The 18,543-nt window shown below is 44.5% G+C and overlaps 1 protein-coding gene across 1 annotated transcript in view; it reads left to right on the forward strand.

Moving 5' to 3' along the window:
• The first annotated feature begins 252 nt into the window (after positions 1-252).
• The window catches only part of LOC142558267 (uncharacterized), a 208,114-nt gene continuing 189,823 nt past the window's right edge, over positions 253-18,543 (forward strand). The window contains exon 1 of the mRNA XM_075670423.1: positions 253-430. Within this exon, the coding sequence (XP_075526538.1) occupies positions 274-430 (157 nt within the window). The 5' untranslated portion in view covers positions 253-273. The remainder of the gene's footprint in view (positions 431-18,543) is intronic.

Consider the following 18,543-nt stretch of genomic DNA (forward strand, 5'->3'; position numbering starts at 1 on the left):
CCGATCCTGAATAAAAGTTCACAGGAATGCTTCTCTTACGACAGCCCAGTGAAATACAATATGACTTCGTAATCCAGCATTGATGATGCGAGCCGCGCGACTTTTAAAGAATGCGATTAACGCAGCGTCGCGATTGCCTTCCTAGCCCTTTTTTCACGCTTCTCGCCTCGGGAATGGCACGCCAAGACGTCCAGCAAACAGTTCGCGGTAACTCTGCAAATGACACAAGTTGTCGGCCTTAAGTTACAGACGCCGAGCCGCTTGTCATTAGTGATGCGACTTGCGCCCACGAAGACCGCAATCCTTCCATTTGCGCGCGCAGCCAACGATACAACGCGTGCGCCGCCGACGCCACCCGCTACTCAGTCGACGACTGTTAAGAGCACCGTGAAAATCACCACTCCGAGGAAGACCACCACGACACGGACACGTGAGTAACCTTTGTCACTCTATAGAACGACTTGATAACGTTGAGTGTAACTTCTATTACTTATGGCAATGTTTCTGTCCACGAAAATCTTCATGCTATATTAAATATTAGATTATGAAAGCAAATGGATAGTGTTGTGCAATGTACTACACCAAGTCATCTGTATTAATGGAAGCAAATTTTTTACAAGTAACATTGAGGCCATGCGATTGTGCTTTTTGCACTGTTCGTTTTTCAGCAGGGAGGACACTAGATGGCCGAGTAGTCATCGCAGTCCACCCAGTAGTGAACGAAGATAGAATAATTACCGGTTTAATTATTTTTGAACGCCAACGCGGCAATGCCAGTATTGAAAGAGGGCGCCGCTGGAGACTAAATCATATTATGGGGTTAAGAAAAAAAAAAACGCCATGTGTCGTTGATACACAGGGACAGAAATTTCCCTTTTGTCGCCTGTGAAAAACACAACTTACGGACGAAAATCTCCACATATTTGGTCCCAGTTCCTTAATTATGAGAGCACACAAAATTTCGTAACGCGAATGAAGAGAGTTATTATACCGAAAGCTGTATTCCTCGATTATTAACCGTTCTTCTATTTTGATAGGGTGATAAATATCAGCAAGATGGTGCGCATTATGCAAGTTTTTTTCAAAAAAAGTTTGCTTCCAGCAAGAGCTTAACACATGAAAGAGGCAAGTTTTCGGGAACAGTGCAATGCGCTAAAATATTTTAAGGCAGATTTATTGCGCAGCAGTCAACGGGGATGAAGAACTTGCAAAAAAAAAACTGTTACTTCGGGTGTTTAGCCGCCAACTGAAGACTAGGGTGCTTCTATTAAAAATATGTCACGCACTGCATAGATAATGAAACACATTGCCAAATTTTAGAAGGGGCAGAGACTTGGAGACTGCCAGAGGAGCTTGAGAACAAGGACCGCGCAAAGAGCCATGAAACGAAGAATGCTAGGCATAACGTTAAGAGACAGAATGAGAGCGGTTTGGATCAGAGAGCAAACGCATGTAGCCGATATTCCAATTGACATTAAGAGAAAAAAAATGGAGCTGGGCAGGTCATGTAAAGCTCAGGTTCGATAACCGTTGGACGATTAGAGTTACAGAATGGGTACCAAGAGAATGGAAGTGCGGTAGAGGGCTGCCGACGAGCAGGGGGGGGCGACGAAATTGGCGTGTGCTGTTTGGAATCGGTCGGCGCAGGACAGGCGCAATTGAAGATCGCAGGGAGATGCCTTAGTCCTGCAGTGGACATAAAATCGGCTGATGATGATGGTGTTGAAGAGTGAGAAAACGCTATTTAAGTAAATATTGCATAAAGTTAGAAAAAAATGAAAGTGCCTTTTAGAGATCTCTGAATTTGAACTGAACATCTTCCCTGCAATGTCTCTTGGCGCCTAAGAAACAAAAAAGCATAAACGCTAGCGTACCTGCATCAATGGAAGGCTGAACATTGCATCGGTGGCCACGAGACGCTTCAATGAAACTGTAACACTGAATGTATGTAGCCGCACGTTGCTTTCTACTGTCGGCCCACTTGCCGTTCACGCGGTACTCGTAAGTGCGTCGATACCAATTAGTTCAGGATATTTGACTACCTGCACTGAAGGAGTCTGAATTTCCAAGGGCATTAGAACTAACAAAAATATGTATGGCATCATGATGGACAATATGCTATTTTATAAATTTTATGAGTAATGTTATAACTCACAAGCTGAGTTAACGCCCTGCCAGTGTATGAATAGTTTCATAGTTTCGAATTTTTTTCAGTATGTCTAACGAAGGGACGAAGAACGACAATACCTGGGCGCAGACTAACAAGTTTTCATTTGAACGAACATATATACTGAGCATTTATTTAGATCCGGGAAGGTCTTCACTTAACGCTGAACTGGCAACGTTTAACACTTGAATCACTCGATTAAAGCTCACTTCGCAAGGGTCTTTGAGGAATTATCAGGCATTTTTTGTGATATTATTGTCCTTAGTGAGGCAAGAGCCGGTGAGGCTTATGTAGCACTATTGACTAACGGCAGCGTACTCTGCTAAAGAAGTGCTCCAGATAATGGAGAATATAAGGAGCACGATTTCTTATCCATAAAGACACAGAGGACAGCATCGATGAATTCTGCAGCGTTCAAGAGAGGGTATCCTCCATCACAACAAAGCTAAATAGGAGATACAACTTAAAAGTAGTACAAGCCTATTCTCCATCTTCCATGCGTGATGATGAAGAAATAGAACACGTTTATCAAGATAATGAATTAGCAATCCGAAAGGAGCAAGCTTAGTATAGTGCAGTCACGGGCGACTTCAATGGAAAAGTGTGGAAAAAGCAGACTCTATAAAAAGCGATAGTCGATTACGGGAATAAATCTTCTTCTTCTTTATTGATACTGTCAGCCCTTTCTTTAGGGCCATTACAGGAGTGGAGAAAAAATATTAAAACAAACAATGTCAACACATCTGATTCAGTCAGGGCGTAAAATACATCTGAATACAACGTACAAAAAAGAAATTGCATTGCACATACATTGTAATAGAGCAAGCAGAAAAGCCAATCAATATCCCTTGAGGCATTTAAAAGAAGAACATACACAAATAATAACAAAATCATGAAATCAGATGATTCACAAAGTCAGATAATTAACGCGCCGCGCTGTCGGAATAAATAATGGCATGCAAATTACTCAAAAAATTATTAAAAGAGGCTGACTGAACTACGAAATCGGGAAGCATGTTCCACTCTTTTATCGTTCTGGGAAAGAAGCTATATTTAAATGTGCAATTACGGGTTACAGGAGGAAGAATACACATGGTGCGGTGATGTCTACAAGATTCATTGGTAGAAATTTCAAAATGGTTGGTCCTATTAATTTTTATTTCATTATGGGTAATAAGAAACAGGAACTTCAGCCTATCATATTTAGTCCATAATTCTAAATTGGAAAGATTTGCAAGCTGACATAGTTTTGAAGGGGAGTGAAGTCGACCATATTTGTTGAAGATGAATCGAGAAGCTAACCTCTGAATCCTTTCCAGTTTCTTACGGTTTTTCTCTAAGGACTCCAGACAATTTTGGCGAACTCAATGATTGGTCTGACCAGTGTTGTATAAGCCAAGTTTCTAACTTCAGAGGTTGCTCTGTGTAAATTTCGCCTTAGGCTCCAAAGCGCATTATTCGCCTTCTTACTTACTTCCTCTACATGTCTATTCCAGCTTAAGTTGCTTCGAAATAATAATCCCAAATATTTGTGCTCAGGAACCTTGTTAAGCTTCTTGCCATGCATACTATAATGAAATTGCAGGATCTTGTTTTTTTCTTGTAATTGACATGCTTACTGATATAGTTGGATTTATAACCGTTTGCCAGTCAGAACACCATTTCATAAGGTTTTCAAGGTTGCATTGCAATTTAATTTGGTCACTGGAAGATTCTATATTATTATAAACAGCACAGTCGTTAGCGAGTAGTCTTACTGGAACAGAAATGTGGTTTTTTCAGGTCCATTAATGGAAATAAGAAATAGAAGAGGTCCTAGGACACTTCCCTGAAGTAATCCAGACAACACTGGTTGAAGACTGGACTTTTGCGCGTTTATTTGAACGTACTGCTGACGGCACTGTAATTACGAGGTAAACCATTTTGTGAGGTGGACTTCCACGAATACTAGAGAGATGTTGGCGGAAATTGCAGGTAGGCATCAACTCTAAATTAATGTTTTTTTCAGCCAGCGCAAACACGCATAGTGGACCTGGTAAAGTGCTAATGAAGAAACAAGAAATGGAATAGATTTCATAATATGTTCCGATCCCATTATAGTGCAGAATGTAGAAGTGCTAGGTAGAGTAAAGGGCAGTTACCGTATGTTGTTGAGGTTTAGATTGCTGTCAACCTAAATAGAGAAAGAACCGAGATTAGTGAAGAAGAAACAGGCCAACTTAGACGCAAGAAGATTAAATGCAGATGAACTGAGGCTGGAGCTTACAAATAAATACGGAGCTTTGTTGTAATTCGTTGTAACTCGTCTACAGTATTGCTGAATGGAATAATGTCAACAGCATACCGTCGACCCTTACTCCTAAGCCTTCCCAGAATGTGCACTACGAATGTTTATCAAGAGGATCGCATCGTGAGGGCATTGTTTGAGCACACTAAACAAAACGGACGTGTGGCGGCTAGTGAAACTGACACGCGCAACACACATTCAAAGCACAGCCGCATTTCCACCGTTGGCCACCAGTAGCACATGAGTTAGGGCTGGAGTAAGCATTCTGCTAGGCACGTTCGAAGGTCTGCACTCGTAATGGAAATTTGCGCTTTAGTGTCTGTAACGGGCAAACCGTGCCGTCCTAGTCCAGAAGGTTGCACTAAGTAAGCAGGGTCGAAACAATAATTTCACGTCAGGGTGCTAGAGCAGCGCCACCTTCAGCAGCTTCCCGATTTAGTTTCCCGTCGGAGAGCGGCGGCGGTAAACTGGGGATGGGGAGCGATGCAGCAGCGGAGACGCAGAGGGGCGACAGTGTGCTGATGGTGAACGGTTAGCTGCAGTGGCTCGAGCGGTGTCGAGTGCATCCTGAAGCTCGGTGGATGATGCAGGCGTACGAGAATGCAGTGGGGAGCGTTGGTAGGTGGCAAAGCTTGGTCGAGAGTGGGCTGGCCAGGAACTTCTTCATTGGCCAGAGATGTAGCGCAGACGTCCACAAAAGAAACAGATGTGTCCATAATGTGTGCGCCATTTGGCAGGGCTGCGATAGCGCGTGTAGAAGCCGTACTGGCTCCGGTCATGCAGGTCAATGATATCAACAGCTTTCGGTTCCCAGGTAACCTTGTCCTGCTCAGTAACACAGGGGTTGAATTGCAACATATGATTTAAGACCTTAACGGAGAAGATGTAAGAATAAGACTGAAAGCTAATATGTTGAAGGCAAAGGTAATATTCCATAGCCTGGTAAGGGAAAAAGAGGAATAAACTTTACTTTAGGACAGCATATTTGAGACCTAGATCTCTCTACCTAGATGACGACCTCGAGCCCTTGGGGCCTATTTGTATCTTCGGCCTGCTGAATTGCCTTAAGGTAGTCTTCCCGCACAGAGCTTAGCGACGCGGTCTCCCAATGCTCCCTGGTTTCGTGTATTTCAATCTGTGTGGGTGTCCGAGGACAGGCCCAAACCTTCGTTATAGGCAAGCCCTTTCACGACAGAATCTACATCTATCCCTATAAAGGTTCGGGTAGTAGCGGTGGTAGGCCACTGCTTGTAAGAGGCGCCGTGCCGTCGCTTGCCGTCTTCTCAGGGAGGAGTGTGCCGGGGGGAAATGGGCCCTTCGCAATTTATAGTGGTTGGTGATCTCGTTAAAGCTGGTCATCCGGTCTCTCTCCGTACCCACCATTTGCGTGTCACCTGATTGGCCCGCCAGTACCCGAGCGAGGTTGTGCGTTATTCCAGATCCCGGGAAGGGAGGGGTGTGCGGGTGCCAATATAATGTGAACTTCTCGATTTTCACGAAAGTTGGTTAAAATTCGCAGTACCATTGCTAGTAAGGGAGCTACATTTTATCATCATTGGCCAACCTATAAGTCTACGCAGGAGTATGGTTATATAGCTAAATTGCTCACCGAGGACCCCGATCATCAAAAGGAGGTTTACAGAAGAATAAAATCGTGTTGAAGTGCATACGGCTGGCATTCACAAATCCCAACAGGGAATATAGCACAATTGTTGCAAAGAAATATGTACTGTCATAGCATTTTGTCGTTGCTGACAGATGGGGCTGAAATATGGCTGTTAACAAAGAAGCTCGAGAACAGATTAAAGACCGCGTAAACAGTGATGGAACCAACAATGTTAGGCGTAAGGTTAAGAGGGCGACGATCAGAGATGGAACGGCAATAACCAATAATCAAGCAGATATTAGGGGAAAGAAATGGAGCTGGGCATGCCATGTAATGCGTTGGGCAGATAACCGGTTGACCATTAGAGTTACAGAATGTGTGCCATGGAAAGAAAAGCGGACTCGAGGACGGCAGTAAACTATGTGGCTTGATGAAATTTAGAAATGGCAATGCGCAAGTTCAGATCACCTAGCGCAACACCGCGGTAAATTGAGATCGATGGCAAAGGCCTTCACGATGCAGTGCACATAAACGTAGGGTTATGTTGATAATGATAATGTTGATATCCTCAAAGAACCTGCGCAAATAGTTTAATCTCATTTCCCTGGAATACAATATAGCCAACGTAAGTGTCTCGTACGCGCATGGTGTTCCTACTGACTCTGATAATTCCAGCTTATCAAATTAGGCGAAGCATAAGTGTAGGATTGTTTTTGTGAATACGGGTCCAGGCTGATGTTTGTTGTGTGCTGCTACACAAGTAGGCCCTACTCCCGATAAACGCACCAAGAGTGTCTCCAGCACGTAAATCGAACGAAGGGGCGTCAGAGATTGGTAGCCGGAGTAAAGAAATTAGGTTTTCGCCAGAAATTGTCTATCTTTTAGCATAAACAAGCCTATTCTGCGGCCGTATGACGAAAAACTATTCCATTTTGATTTTAGAGCCATTTCTTTACGTGAAACGTACGTAACCACTGACGGATATGTCGGACAGTGGTCTGCAGCGTTGTTGGAACAGCCCAATCAAACGCTGTAATCATTATTAGGTCAGTCTTGTTTGCTTTGAAACTACTAGCATTTCCTACGTTGACAATTTTTGCTTATCTCAATCACTCACAAGAAGTAAGTAGCTTCAGAAGTGGACAGGGTTTCAGTGGGGCCGAGCTAAAGCAGTGGAAGCAGATAACCGATTGAAGCTAAAGATTCCACCGCCTGCGATTGGTCTGCTTCCCCTTGCCTAGCTTGCGGAGACTGGTCTGAAAGCATGGCGCCATGCAACGGAGAATATGAAATTTCAAGGACGCTGAAGCTTCGCCTTTAAGAGGGAACGCGGTAGCATTCAAAGATCCCCTACTGCCTCTCACCCTTCCCCGCAACTGGAGCGTATGTCACCGTAATGTTTACCTCGAAACGCTTGCCGCGAACGCTATGCACGACGGCCAGCTTTGTGGTAGAGCCACGGCTGCTTGCGTGGTCTGTGATGCGGTGGAGGCGAGCGCCAGCTGGAGTTATTGTAAGCAACCGGGCGCGACTCCGCGACAGCCAACCCACCCATCACGCCGGCGCACGCAAAATAGAGGGCGCCACTGCCGTTCTGTGAACGCCGCGGCCGGTTTGTGTATGTGAAGGGGTTTTTTTGAGGTTTCGCGTAACAAAATTATGTTTTCTCGTATAGTCAAATTACAATCCCAGAGCTATGATGCCTATAAGTTGTGTGCAAGTCGTAGTTTACAATTTTCCACGTATTTTACCTTGGGAAATTCAATTAATTGAGTGAATTCTTTGCGTCATAGGGACGACCTCGTTATGCGTGGATTCAAAATCTTTTACCGAGGCTGCGCCCGACGCCTGGTGCTGACGCCGGATTTTCTGCGACACGGGCTCTCTAAGGCAATCGCTTTGAGATGCTGCTAAAACGGCTCCTCAGCTAAGAAGAGTTGGCAGAGCGGCGTGCGTCTAATTGTCGTACAAAAATCCCTCACGTGACCTGATCCTAGGTGCCTAGGGACAGGATCGTTTAGGGACTTTTGAGAAGGCATGATGGTTGCGCCGAGCGACGCCGCGGCGTGTTCGTTCTCGGCGTGATCGTTCACCGGCTCGCGCGGACCGCGCGTTGTTCAACGTTGCTTATGTGATTGTGCTTGCGTTGCTTGTGTGTTGGTTGTAGCGTTGTAGGTACTTAGCGGGAAAGCCGCGAGTAGTGGTGATGCGACAGTGCGGCTTTCGCCTCGGTGAGCTCTGGCAGTACAGAATCTGCGTTGTGTGACCCGTGCTTCCTTGACAATTGAAATGTCGAAGTGGCCTAGCGCCTCGGCAGCGAAGTTCTGCGAACCGCGATGCCGTGGCGTGCGTTGAATCTCCGGCCCACGCCGACCGCTGGTCGTGTGTCTCCGCAGTGGGTTCAGTATTTGTTGGCTAAAAGTCGCGCAGTAGTAGTGGTGTGGCATGTCGTCTTTAAGTCTCGGTGAACTCTGGTTGTGTGAGATCCGTATTTCTGAAGAATTCATTGGTGCTGACGATTGAAATATTCAAGTGGCGTAGCGCCTCGGCAATGCAATTTGCGAACCGGCGCTGTGCAGCAGCGTCGTCGTGTGCGCCCCTTTTCGGCAGCGTCATCACATCGCACATGCACTTTTACTTGACGGGACTCGTAGGCGGAGGTATTGCACGTGTGTTTCACCACGACTTACGTAAGTAATATAATGCTTAAGGTGGTGTTTGCTCACAACTGTCCACGCGTCCTTGAAATAGGGCAGGGCATGTTTTCAATCGTGTTCAGCGCTAGTGCACTATCCGTCACTTCATGTGATTTACTTTTATCGTGCGCTTTACGACAATTATCGCGTAGTGCTGTGAACATAACGGAGCTTTAGTAATGTCACATGATCTGCCAGAATTCCACGAAATGCAGAGCAGATGTTTAATATTATTCCTACTAAGGGCGCGATAAGCACAGTGAGGTGGAGCCGAATACTGTGCCCTGTAATCTTCAGCTGCATTTGTGCCCGTTTTTCGCGCTCTTAGGACGGGACGCAGGGTTCGGTGCAAAGTTGGGACGAATGAATGTGTATATACTTCTGCAATAACTTCACCGCAACACATTTGTTACCCTGAACATACTGCCCCGCCCGCTTTACTATAATCTCAGGTGCTCTCGAACTCTCTATTTGCCGGTATTTTTTATTTTCACGTGCGGAATGGTCCTACCGCAATACATATATATAGTGAGGTGAAGCTGATTAATGTTGCCAAGTGCTTTGACAGTGTCAGATCTAACAGTTATAGAATGACATGGCCAATACAACAGCTCACACCTTCACTTTAACAATTCTATTAGGACTGTCAAACTAATCTTACGGCACAGAAAAGCAACGTAAACACCTCAAGAGTTGATTAGCAAGTAATACTGGAAAGTTCAAGTCTAGTGACCAAGGGTGTGGTAAGTGCTTTAAACATTCAACCAACACACCTTAAGTGCTTAAAAATTTCTAGCATATTGATGCAGGCTGATCAGACTTACTTTGATATTGGTTGTTTTACAATGAAAATAATAGTACTGCATAAGAGGACGCAAGCGACTCGTGTGCTGCTTGGTTATGCAAACCACATGGGTGCCAGAAATACCCAAACATGGTGCTTGTTTACACACGCTGCTTGCGTCCACTAATCTAAAGCTCTCTAATGTCAGCAGTATAAAGAGAGGCTGTAAAAATATGGCTTTAAATTTCAGAACTCCAATTTTGTTTCTTCTGTACTTGTACAACCTATGGTTTCGTGACAGCATCTGCCTAGCTCATTGCCACATTTTGCGACAAAAGCAGTGATGATTCAGTCAGAGTTGCCTGTCCTAATATTACTCCAATAATTCTTTAAACAGTTCATTTTTTAAGCACGAAGCATGTCATGCCCAACTAGAAAATTAACCATGCAATAATCTACTAGAAGTGGCTAAAAAATCAGCAGTCTTCTGAAGTCAGCTTGATTTGCAGCTGCTAAAATTGGCTATTATTGAATTAGGGCAAGGAAGAAACTGCTTGAATAAACATATGTCTCATCAGAAAGTTGCGGTGGTGTGCTGCAGGCTAAAAGCCGTTTTGGCATTGGTCTACCTCTGTCCCAAAACCAGGCACCACAGCCAAGGCGACTTCACTTGGCTTTGACAGCTTCAAATTCGCTTTCATAAGCACGTAATACTCAGTCGAGGTGAGCTCAATGCACATCACCCACACTGGGGATGCAAAGACATACGGCCAAGAGGATGCCACCTTGACGAAGCAGACACCACAGACTTCGAATTAACAAATGACACCAACTATCCCAACTGGTATACCCTCCATTCAAACCAGAAGGGCAGTACACTTACCTAGCATGGGCAACTAGGGCCTTCATCCAGAGTGTCAATGCGACTCTGCCCCAAGAGGAAGCGACCATTATGTGATATAATACTGTAGGGGTGAAAATGTGCCACATATAAAAATCGAGGTTTCAGGCTGGGACCATTTCCGTGATGCACTTGAGTGTGCAGAATGTGAAGGTGTTGAAGAATCGCTAGCAACACGCATCCTTTACACACTGCAAAGAGCGACATGCTAACTAGAGCTTACTGGGCGCGTCATTTAAACATATAGGCCTCAGTAAGCTGTAACACATTCTTGGCTATAACAGGATGCACCAAATACTGTAATACTATTGAAAACATGCTGCTCGATTTTCAGTGCACATCTGAGAAATTTGAGGAACAAGCAGCAGATGTTTTCCCCGACCACCTCACAGTGACTGACCGTCGCCCGAGTTGTACGCACCTTAATGACCACTTGCCAAGGAAGGAATGGAAAGCCTCTGTATACGATGGCAGAACCTGTTGCTCTCGAGCATGTCAACACTTAAAGTGCACATGGCAAAGATGGAGTCATTTTTCAGATGTTGAGGAATCTTGCCGAAACAAGGAAGCAAGCACTATTGCTTGTAATCAATGAAATCTGGAATATTGGAATTCCCCACAGAGTGGAAACACTTGGTCATGATGCCACTACCGAAACCAGGCAAGAAACCTGACACCATAGACAACCTTTGATCAGTCTCACTCACATTGACAGTGTGCATATTGACTGAAGGAATGTGCCTTGCGAGGCTGAACCAGCATCTGGGAAAGACAATAGCCTCTTTCTGCATCAAACCATCGTCAATGCCAGCCGCTTTGGAGGAAAGATGTATTGGTTCTTAGTCACAGTCCAACCAAGAAGGATGTTGAGCACAGTCTGCAATGAGGAGGTACTGGTGGCCTTTCGTGAAGCCTGCCCAGTCATTAGTGGTGTGAAAGCCTCTAATGCAACCATATGTTTGAATATGAAGTTATAGTAAACAGCCAAAGACTTTTACCAACTGCACAGGTGGAAATGCAGGTAAAACCCGGACCAGCACACTTGGTTGCAGGAGTGATTCGCTGATGAGGTAAGAAGGTGACTTAACAGTTGGTGATAAGGCACACCGAATGCAGGTATGCGCAGTATGTATACATACTGTTAGGCTGAAACAGATTAATTTTCTCCAAAGCAATATCAAAAGCTCAATTTTGTTTAGGATGCCACTCATGTGCTTTAGGTAAGTGTGGACATCATCATCATCAGTCTGGTTACACCCACTGCAGCGCAAAGGCCTCTCCCATACTTCTCCAACTACCCCGGTCATGTACTAATTGTGGCCATGTTGTCCCTGCAAATTTCTTAACCTCATCCGCCCACCCAACTTTCTGCCGCCCTCTGCTACGCTTCCCTTCCTAGCAGTGTGGACAGGGTTATATACAGCGGCATAGGCAAATGATACAACTAGGTACAGCTGTTGTGCGCAATATTTTTTTCTGGACTAAATTCTTGCTCCTTGAACTCATTCGAGATCATTAACTGTAGCACCAAAGTAGTGGAACACTACCGAACAAAGGCATGTAGCGTGCACATCTCAATTCTTCCTATGCCAGTCTTCTTTTTTACACCAATAGCTGCTATGGGCCAACTCCCCTGGTTCTGATGTGTACTGGTGTTGTCACTCTAATTCCCAAATTTATTGCTAGAATATTGCAGATAAAGTTCTCATTGTGATGTGTGGATTCAAACATGATCAAAAGATTGGCAGTCCACAATTCTACATTTCAGCCACTCTGCTGAAGGTACAGTCGTGGCGAATACCGATCCTGGAGAGTGCGATATAGCCAACAGGTGCCATGATTGGCTAACACCTGTTCAGTGTCTGCGTGCTGTATATAGAGCTGACGTCCACGCCTTCAAATTCTTACTCATCACTTTCCCCACTTGTGAAGGCAGTACTATGTTAATTTTTCTTCTCACATGTAATGACAGTGATTGGGCGCATCTGCTTTATTAATCTTCTAGTGCTTGGCTTCTCAGATTTACTGGATGGGGCTGGTTGATGGGGCAGAGCGAGAGACCTAGCAATGGGTAGCTCAAATATAGATTTGAGAAAACCAAATTAATTCAGCAGTAAGAAGCTAAAGGGTTGTTTTTCTGGAGACCAGAGACCAAGTCTGGATGTGAAAGAGGAGGAAGAAAACTAGTCTTTCCACTTCAACACTGGGAGGCACAACTCCCACTTATTTTACTTTAAAGGAGATTACTGACTTGCACTGGCAAGTGTTCACTTCAACAAACACCGAATGAAGCAAGCTTCCTGCGCATATTTCACCGTTTATTGCATCACTTTCACAGTATGAGTGAAACTCCAATTTTCGTTATGCCACAACTTGCCCAATCTTGTGTTTTGCAGTAGGATTTTAGCAGTGCTATTAAGGCACTTGCATATTCGTGAATAGTAGTAGAGAAAAAAAGTAAGAAAACAGTGGCTCTTTGTGCATCGACTATGCATGCACCTGGTGCTCTCATGTCCATTTTTTCCGCTATCTGCTAAACCATTCTAAACAAGAAAAGCTCATACACAATTATTGTGCAGAGTCAGACAACTAAACCAGTATCCTTGATAAGCAAGGTTTATTTATTTGGTAACATTTTCTGTGGCCCTGCTATTGGGCTTTCTTTTCATCCTTTTCCGCTGTGCAGATTCATTAAGAAGTGACAAGACAGTTTGACAATTTTAATCATTGAAAGACTTAGCGAAACCTTTTTTGGGTTGTTTTTCCTTGCTTTCAGACTCTGCACATTGCCTTTTAAGGCATGTTTCAAGTGTTTCTTTTGTTTATGGAGAGGGCATGTTAACATCTTTTACACCATGTCAATTATGTGGTGCCATAGTGTGTTCTTGGATGGAGTCTTGCCCTTTCATTCAGTACAATACAATGTCGTTTTTTGTGTCGTAGGCCGTTTTATATCTGAGTATGAGTGTAGCATTTCGCTAAGTTTTGCCTCTGTCACCCAAGCTTGCTACCCACTGCTGTTGACATGTGACACACATGTGACTTTTGTTCAATAAAAGGAAGTCTGTCACTTATCCTGTGCACTGGTTGTCTTTTTGAATTACAATTTGTTGCCTATATTAGTTTTTTTGTTGTATCTCAGATTAGGAATGGCTATCACAGTTGACATCATTTAATCATATTGCACACAATGTGGATGATATGTACTTGCAATATATGGCCTCCATAAATAGAAGTTAATTCAAGAATAGTGCCTTTGCATGGTGGGGCAGCCATGAATTGTGGCTATAAGTTACCAGCACTGCAAGTAGCACTGTTTGTGCAGAATATAGTTCAACTCTACTACTTTCAAACATCATTGTTTTTATCTGCATTTGTATAGCTCCAGTTCCTGTGAACAACACGCATCTGGCGGAAGAGTGGCTTGCACCTGCACTGGGGCCCAATGAATAGCCAAATTTCTGCCCGTTTTCATGTTATTAGCATACTAGTTGAGGCAGTCGTTCTTATAGTAAACTGTTTGCGCAGTGTAGAAGCCACTGCGGGTGTCAGGATCTTGTACACATCTTCAGCTTTGCAGGGGACACAGCATCTGGCACATAGTTTGTCACAGGCCATGTTTTTGGGGCAAGTTGGGTTTACTCACTTGCAAAGAGAGAACCAAGCTTTTTGGATATGAATTAAACCGCCTGTACACTCGGTGGCCTTCTTCATTTTGTGTGACATATGGTTATAGCTACTCTTGCTTTATGCACTTCTTGTCTGGCAGCAGTTTTGCTTTTGAAACACTCAGGATAGCTTTCAGCAAGCTGGACAGGAATAGCACTGAAAAACCAGCAGATGTTAATTGTTGCACTTGTCATGCGAAGCTTCCTACAGTATGATGAGGACGGAAATTAATGAAGGTGTTCCTCAAGGCCTTCTAGCTTGTCATGAGTTTGGAGCAACGTGATGTACAGCACTTTTCTGATCGCATACTATAGGTTCAGCAGGTGTGGCCATGGTTGAAGTGCAGTGCAAGGTCAAGAAAACAGATATCTATGAGCAGCACACTGGTAAAGGAGACGCTGGGAAAACTAGTGGGAACCCTGTTGAACATCTAATTGACCAAGTTGCTGGCTTCATCAGGCAAACTGTGATAAAGAGAAGGAAGTCATCAACACATCAGAAGGTTTTTGCGTATAGGCACTGCTAAGGTTCTCAGGCACGTCTCTTGTAACACGCCAACAAATCTTAGTGCGCAGGCTATGCATGACCAACTACATATGCCTTCTGTTTGGACAAAGAACTGCTCATTGTAACTGATGAAGATGGAGTGGACAAAAAAAAACGGCAGCTCCACTAATCTGGTTTCACTGGTATCAGCAGTGCTTTGTAAGTATGCATCGCCATACTCCCCACTGCCTTCTTGGTTGACATCAGCAAGGACCGGCTTTAGGCAAGGGGTAATATACATCTTTACAAGCTAAAAATGCATGCATGCATGGAGCGCACATTGTGTCCAAAAAGTAGGCACTTCACAGGGGCACTGGAGAAGAAACAGATTATTGACAGTGGCCAAAGGCAAGCTTATCTGCTACTAAACACCCAACACTGTTGCCACGTGACACCTCTGAAACAATCCTTCTGAAAGAAGAAATCATCCTTGTGCATCCATAAAGAGGGCGGATAGGCAAAGCCCCTTCGGCAATGCTGCCAGCTTCAAAAGGCCCACTTGGCACATCCTGAATGCTTCCTTCTTAGACTTTGCTGGGTGCAAGCATTCTACTGTCCAAAAGTTGTCATTGAGAGCACTGTTGGTTTGGTGGCAATACAGTTCAGAAGCGATTGCAAGAAACCTTTCTTCCGAGTTGGTCTGGAGGCTCATGGTGCTCACAAAGTGACACCATGAGACAAGCAAGGTGACCGGATGTCTCCAAGCCATTGTTCGTGTATCACACTGTTCTGTTAGTAACAACCATCAGATCTGAAACCAACAAGCTCAAGTTCAGCACTCGTGTGGTTACTGTGGAGGATCCATAATAAAAAGCACAAAACAGAAAACTGAAGGGAAAGGATAAGGCACCATTTAACACCTAGTATTGCTGCAGCCCACCCCTTTTATTTTGTCTGGTCATGCTACATTTCTTTCTATACATAGGCATGAACTTATCCTGTGCACAGCTTACTGCAGAGAGCATAGGTGATGTTCCCAATCGGCGTCCGATTTTTATATACACTATATGCTGGCTCAAAGATGCTCGAAACACTGCAATGGAAGCTTCTAATAGAAAAGGTGCCTGGAAGAAAAAAAAGCTGTGCTGCAACCATCTTGGCAACATCTTGTCCCCTTAATAAAAATTGTGCTTCCGTATAAACTTCAGCCCTCCAGTTTAGAGTAAAGTACCAGTGCACTTATGAAAAACGAATCAATTCTCAAAGAGCATGTGCAGTCCAGCCAGAAGTATAGGTATGAATCCGCATTGTGCTCCTGCATTGAAGGTGAATAATGCGTTACAAAATAACGAATGTGCCTTAGTAAGCTTCCCTGCAATATGAATTTGTAATGTACAAAGAATTGTCAATTAAGCTTACCAAGAGCACAGATGCACTTGCAAATTATATCACAATTGAAAATAATGAGCAAACCTATGTGCCCTTTCCACTATTAGTATGCTTTACTGCACGATGCTTATTTCCACCTCTGTATTGCGGTGTAGCAAGCTACGAAAGAAACTTTGCATAATTGAGCTTTTCAAGATTACCTTTTTTGCAATACACCTATGTTCTATGGTGAAGCCTGAGCAATGTACTGCGTTGAAGCATACTAAAAGTGGAAAGGGGCCACTGTCACTGGACATAAAAAGAGTTCTTTAATTATACCCTATGATTATACACTCGCGCAACCGCCGCCTCTCAGGTCGCCTGAGTGGACATACTATGCTGGGTGATAGCGGCCCCCTCCCACTTTTAGTATCCTTTACCGCGTAACTAAAATGCACTGCGTCGAAGAAGCAGTACATTTGTATTGAGTGAATAAACAAATGGTTTTTACAACAGTACAGAAATAAACGCGCACCATGCATCAGTCTACCACATGGAAGAGCGTCGCAACAAAAGGTAGCTGATTCACACAGGCTGTGTAGCCCACTTATCAGTCGTAAAGGCTATTCTGGGTAATTCATAATTTCACACACACAGAAATATGTTTATATGTTTACGTTCGTACTCCTTGCGTAATAAGACTTCCAGAACTTCCACAACAGGAAGTAATTTACAACACACAAACGAAAACAACAGATACATATGCCTTGTTTTCAACTCGGTCGTCATGCAAATGACATATAGCACGGAAAAACGTGAACATGCTGTGTGTTAGCATCGTAAACTTCATACTAGGCAAGGAGCACACCACAATTCCGCGACAGCCGCTAATGAGACCAAAACGGGAGCACATATCTGTGAACGTGCAAATGGAGACCCTAAGCCACTCTGCTCCTCCACCACCCCCCGCTGCACGGCTGAACCACTCGTTTCAAGCACAGCACACCTAACACACATTCAGCACTGAACAGTGGGCGGTCGACGCAGTCGCATTTACATGACTTGTAGCGAGCAGCACATCCCTCGATGTCCGTTAAGCAAAGTCGGACACGGCGACGCCACATCGCGGTTCGCAGAACTTCGCTGCCGATGCGCTAGGCCACTTCGACATTTCAATTGTCAAGCAAGCACGGGTCACACAACGCAGATTCTCTACTGCCAGAGCTCACCGAGGCGAAAGCCGCACTGCCGCACCACCACTACTCGCGGCTTTCCGCCAAGTAACGCAGAACCTACAACCAACACACAAGCAAGGCACGTACAATGACATGAGCAATGTTGAACAACGCGGGGTCCAGAGAACGATCACGCCGAGGACGAACACACCACGGCGTCGCTCGGCGCCAGCATCGCGCTTCTCAAAAATCCCTAAACGATGCTGTCCCTAGGCACCTAGGATCAGGTCACGTGAGGGATTTTTGTACGACAAATAGACGCACGCGGCAGAGCGATGTCGTGGACATGCCGTAAAGGCTTGCGTGCGTTATACGGCCACGTAAAAATCCGTTCTCGCCTGCAGCTCCGAGTGCCCAGCGCCCGAGCAGGCAATATTCATTTCGGAAATGGGCAGTCTCCGACTTTTGAATATATCTGTTTTGATGAGCATAGGAATGTATATTTATTAGGATACGTTACTGTAACGTCGTTGGTTCTCGCAATTGTTTCGACGCCGCATGACGCAGAGGTGAAGAGAGCTTAGCTCGAATAATTTTGACTATTAACGGAGACCTAATTGAGAAAAAGGCGTACAATCTTACAGAGCATATTTTACTTTGGTGCGCATGCATGATCAATGTGTACACATCATATCAGAACGGATGCTCCAGCGGTTTTCGTGACGTCGCCAGACAGGCAGGCGAAGTGGACGTGGCGGGAAAATTTTTGACCAGTAGTGGAGGGCTGGTGGCAGAAATTGAATACCAAGCGATGTATATATAGCTATAAAATAGATATGTACATGACATTATATATATATATATATATATATATGTATATATATATATATATATGTGTATATATATATATATGGCACCCATGTTCGCCAGCATGAGAGCCAACGCGATCGGCCATTGCACTCTTGCGGCATATGCTGGTCCAGTTTCGTTTTATTCTGCTGGCTGAAATTTTTTCGTAGGACGCTTTTGTCCGGGCTTTATGCGGCGAAGCCGAAGTGGAGGGGCAAAAGATTCGTCCGTCTTTTAACTAACGCTGAAGGGCTCGTCGATCTTGTTAAAAAACTCGTAGACTCGAAGGTGCTTGTGTGATGAAAATTCGGCCCTGACGTTGAAGGGCAGATCATACCGGCAGATTCTGCAAGAAGCAGCGGATCGAATGACTTAATGGAGTGACATCACAGCAGTAAGCCCAGCTGCGAGCCTCATTTAATATAAAGTTCCGACGTATGGTCAAATGTCTTATTTAATGTTTAAAAACATTAACATTAGGTTTTAGCTTAACTCATGAAAGCCAGTCAGTAATTCCCCAGAATTATTTAGCGTTATAACGTCATCACGCAACCA

This window comes from Dermacentor variabilis, chromosome 9 (genome assembly GCF_050947875.1).
Source record: "Dermacentor variabilis isolate Ectoservices chromosome 9, ASM5094787v1, whole genome shotgun sequence".
NCBI lineage: Eukaryota > Metazoa > Arthropoda > Arachnida > Ixodida > Ixodidae > Dermacentor > Dermacentor variabilis.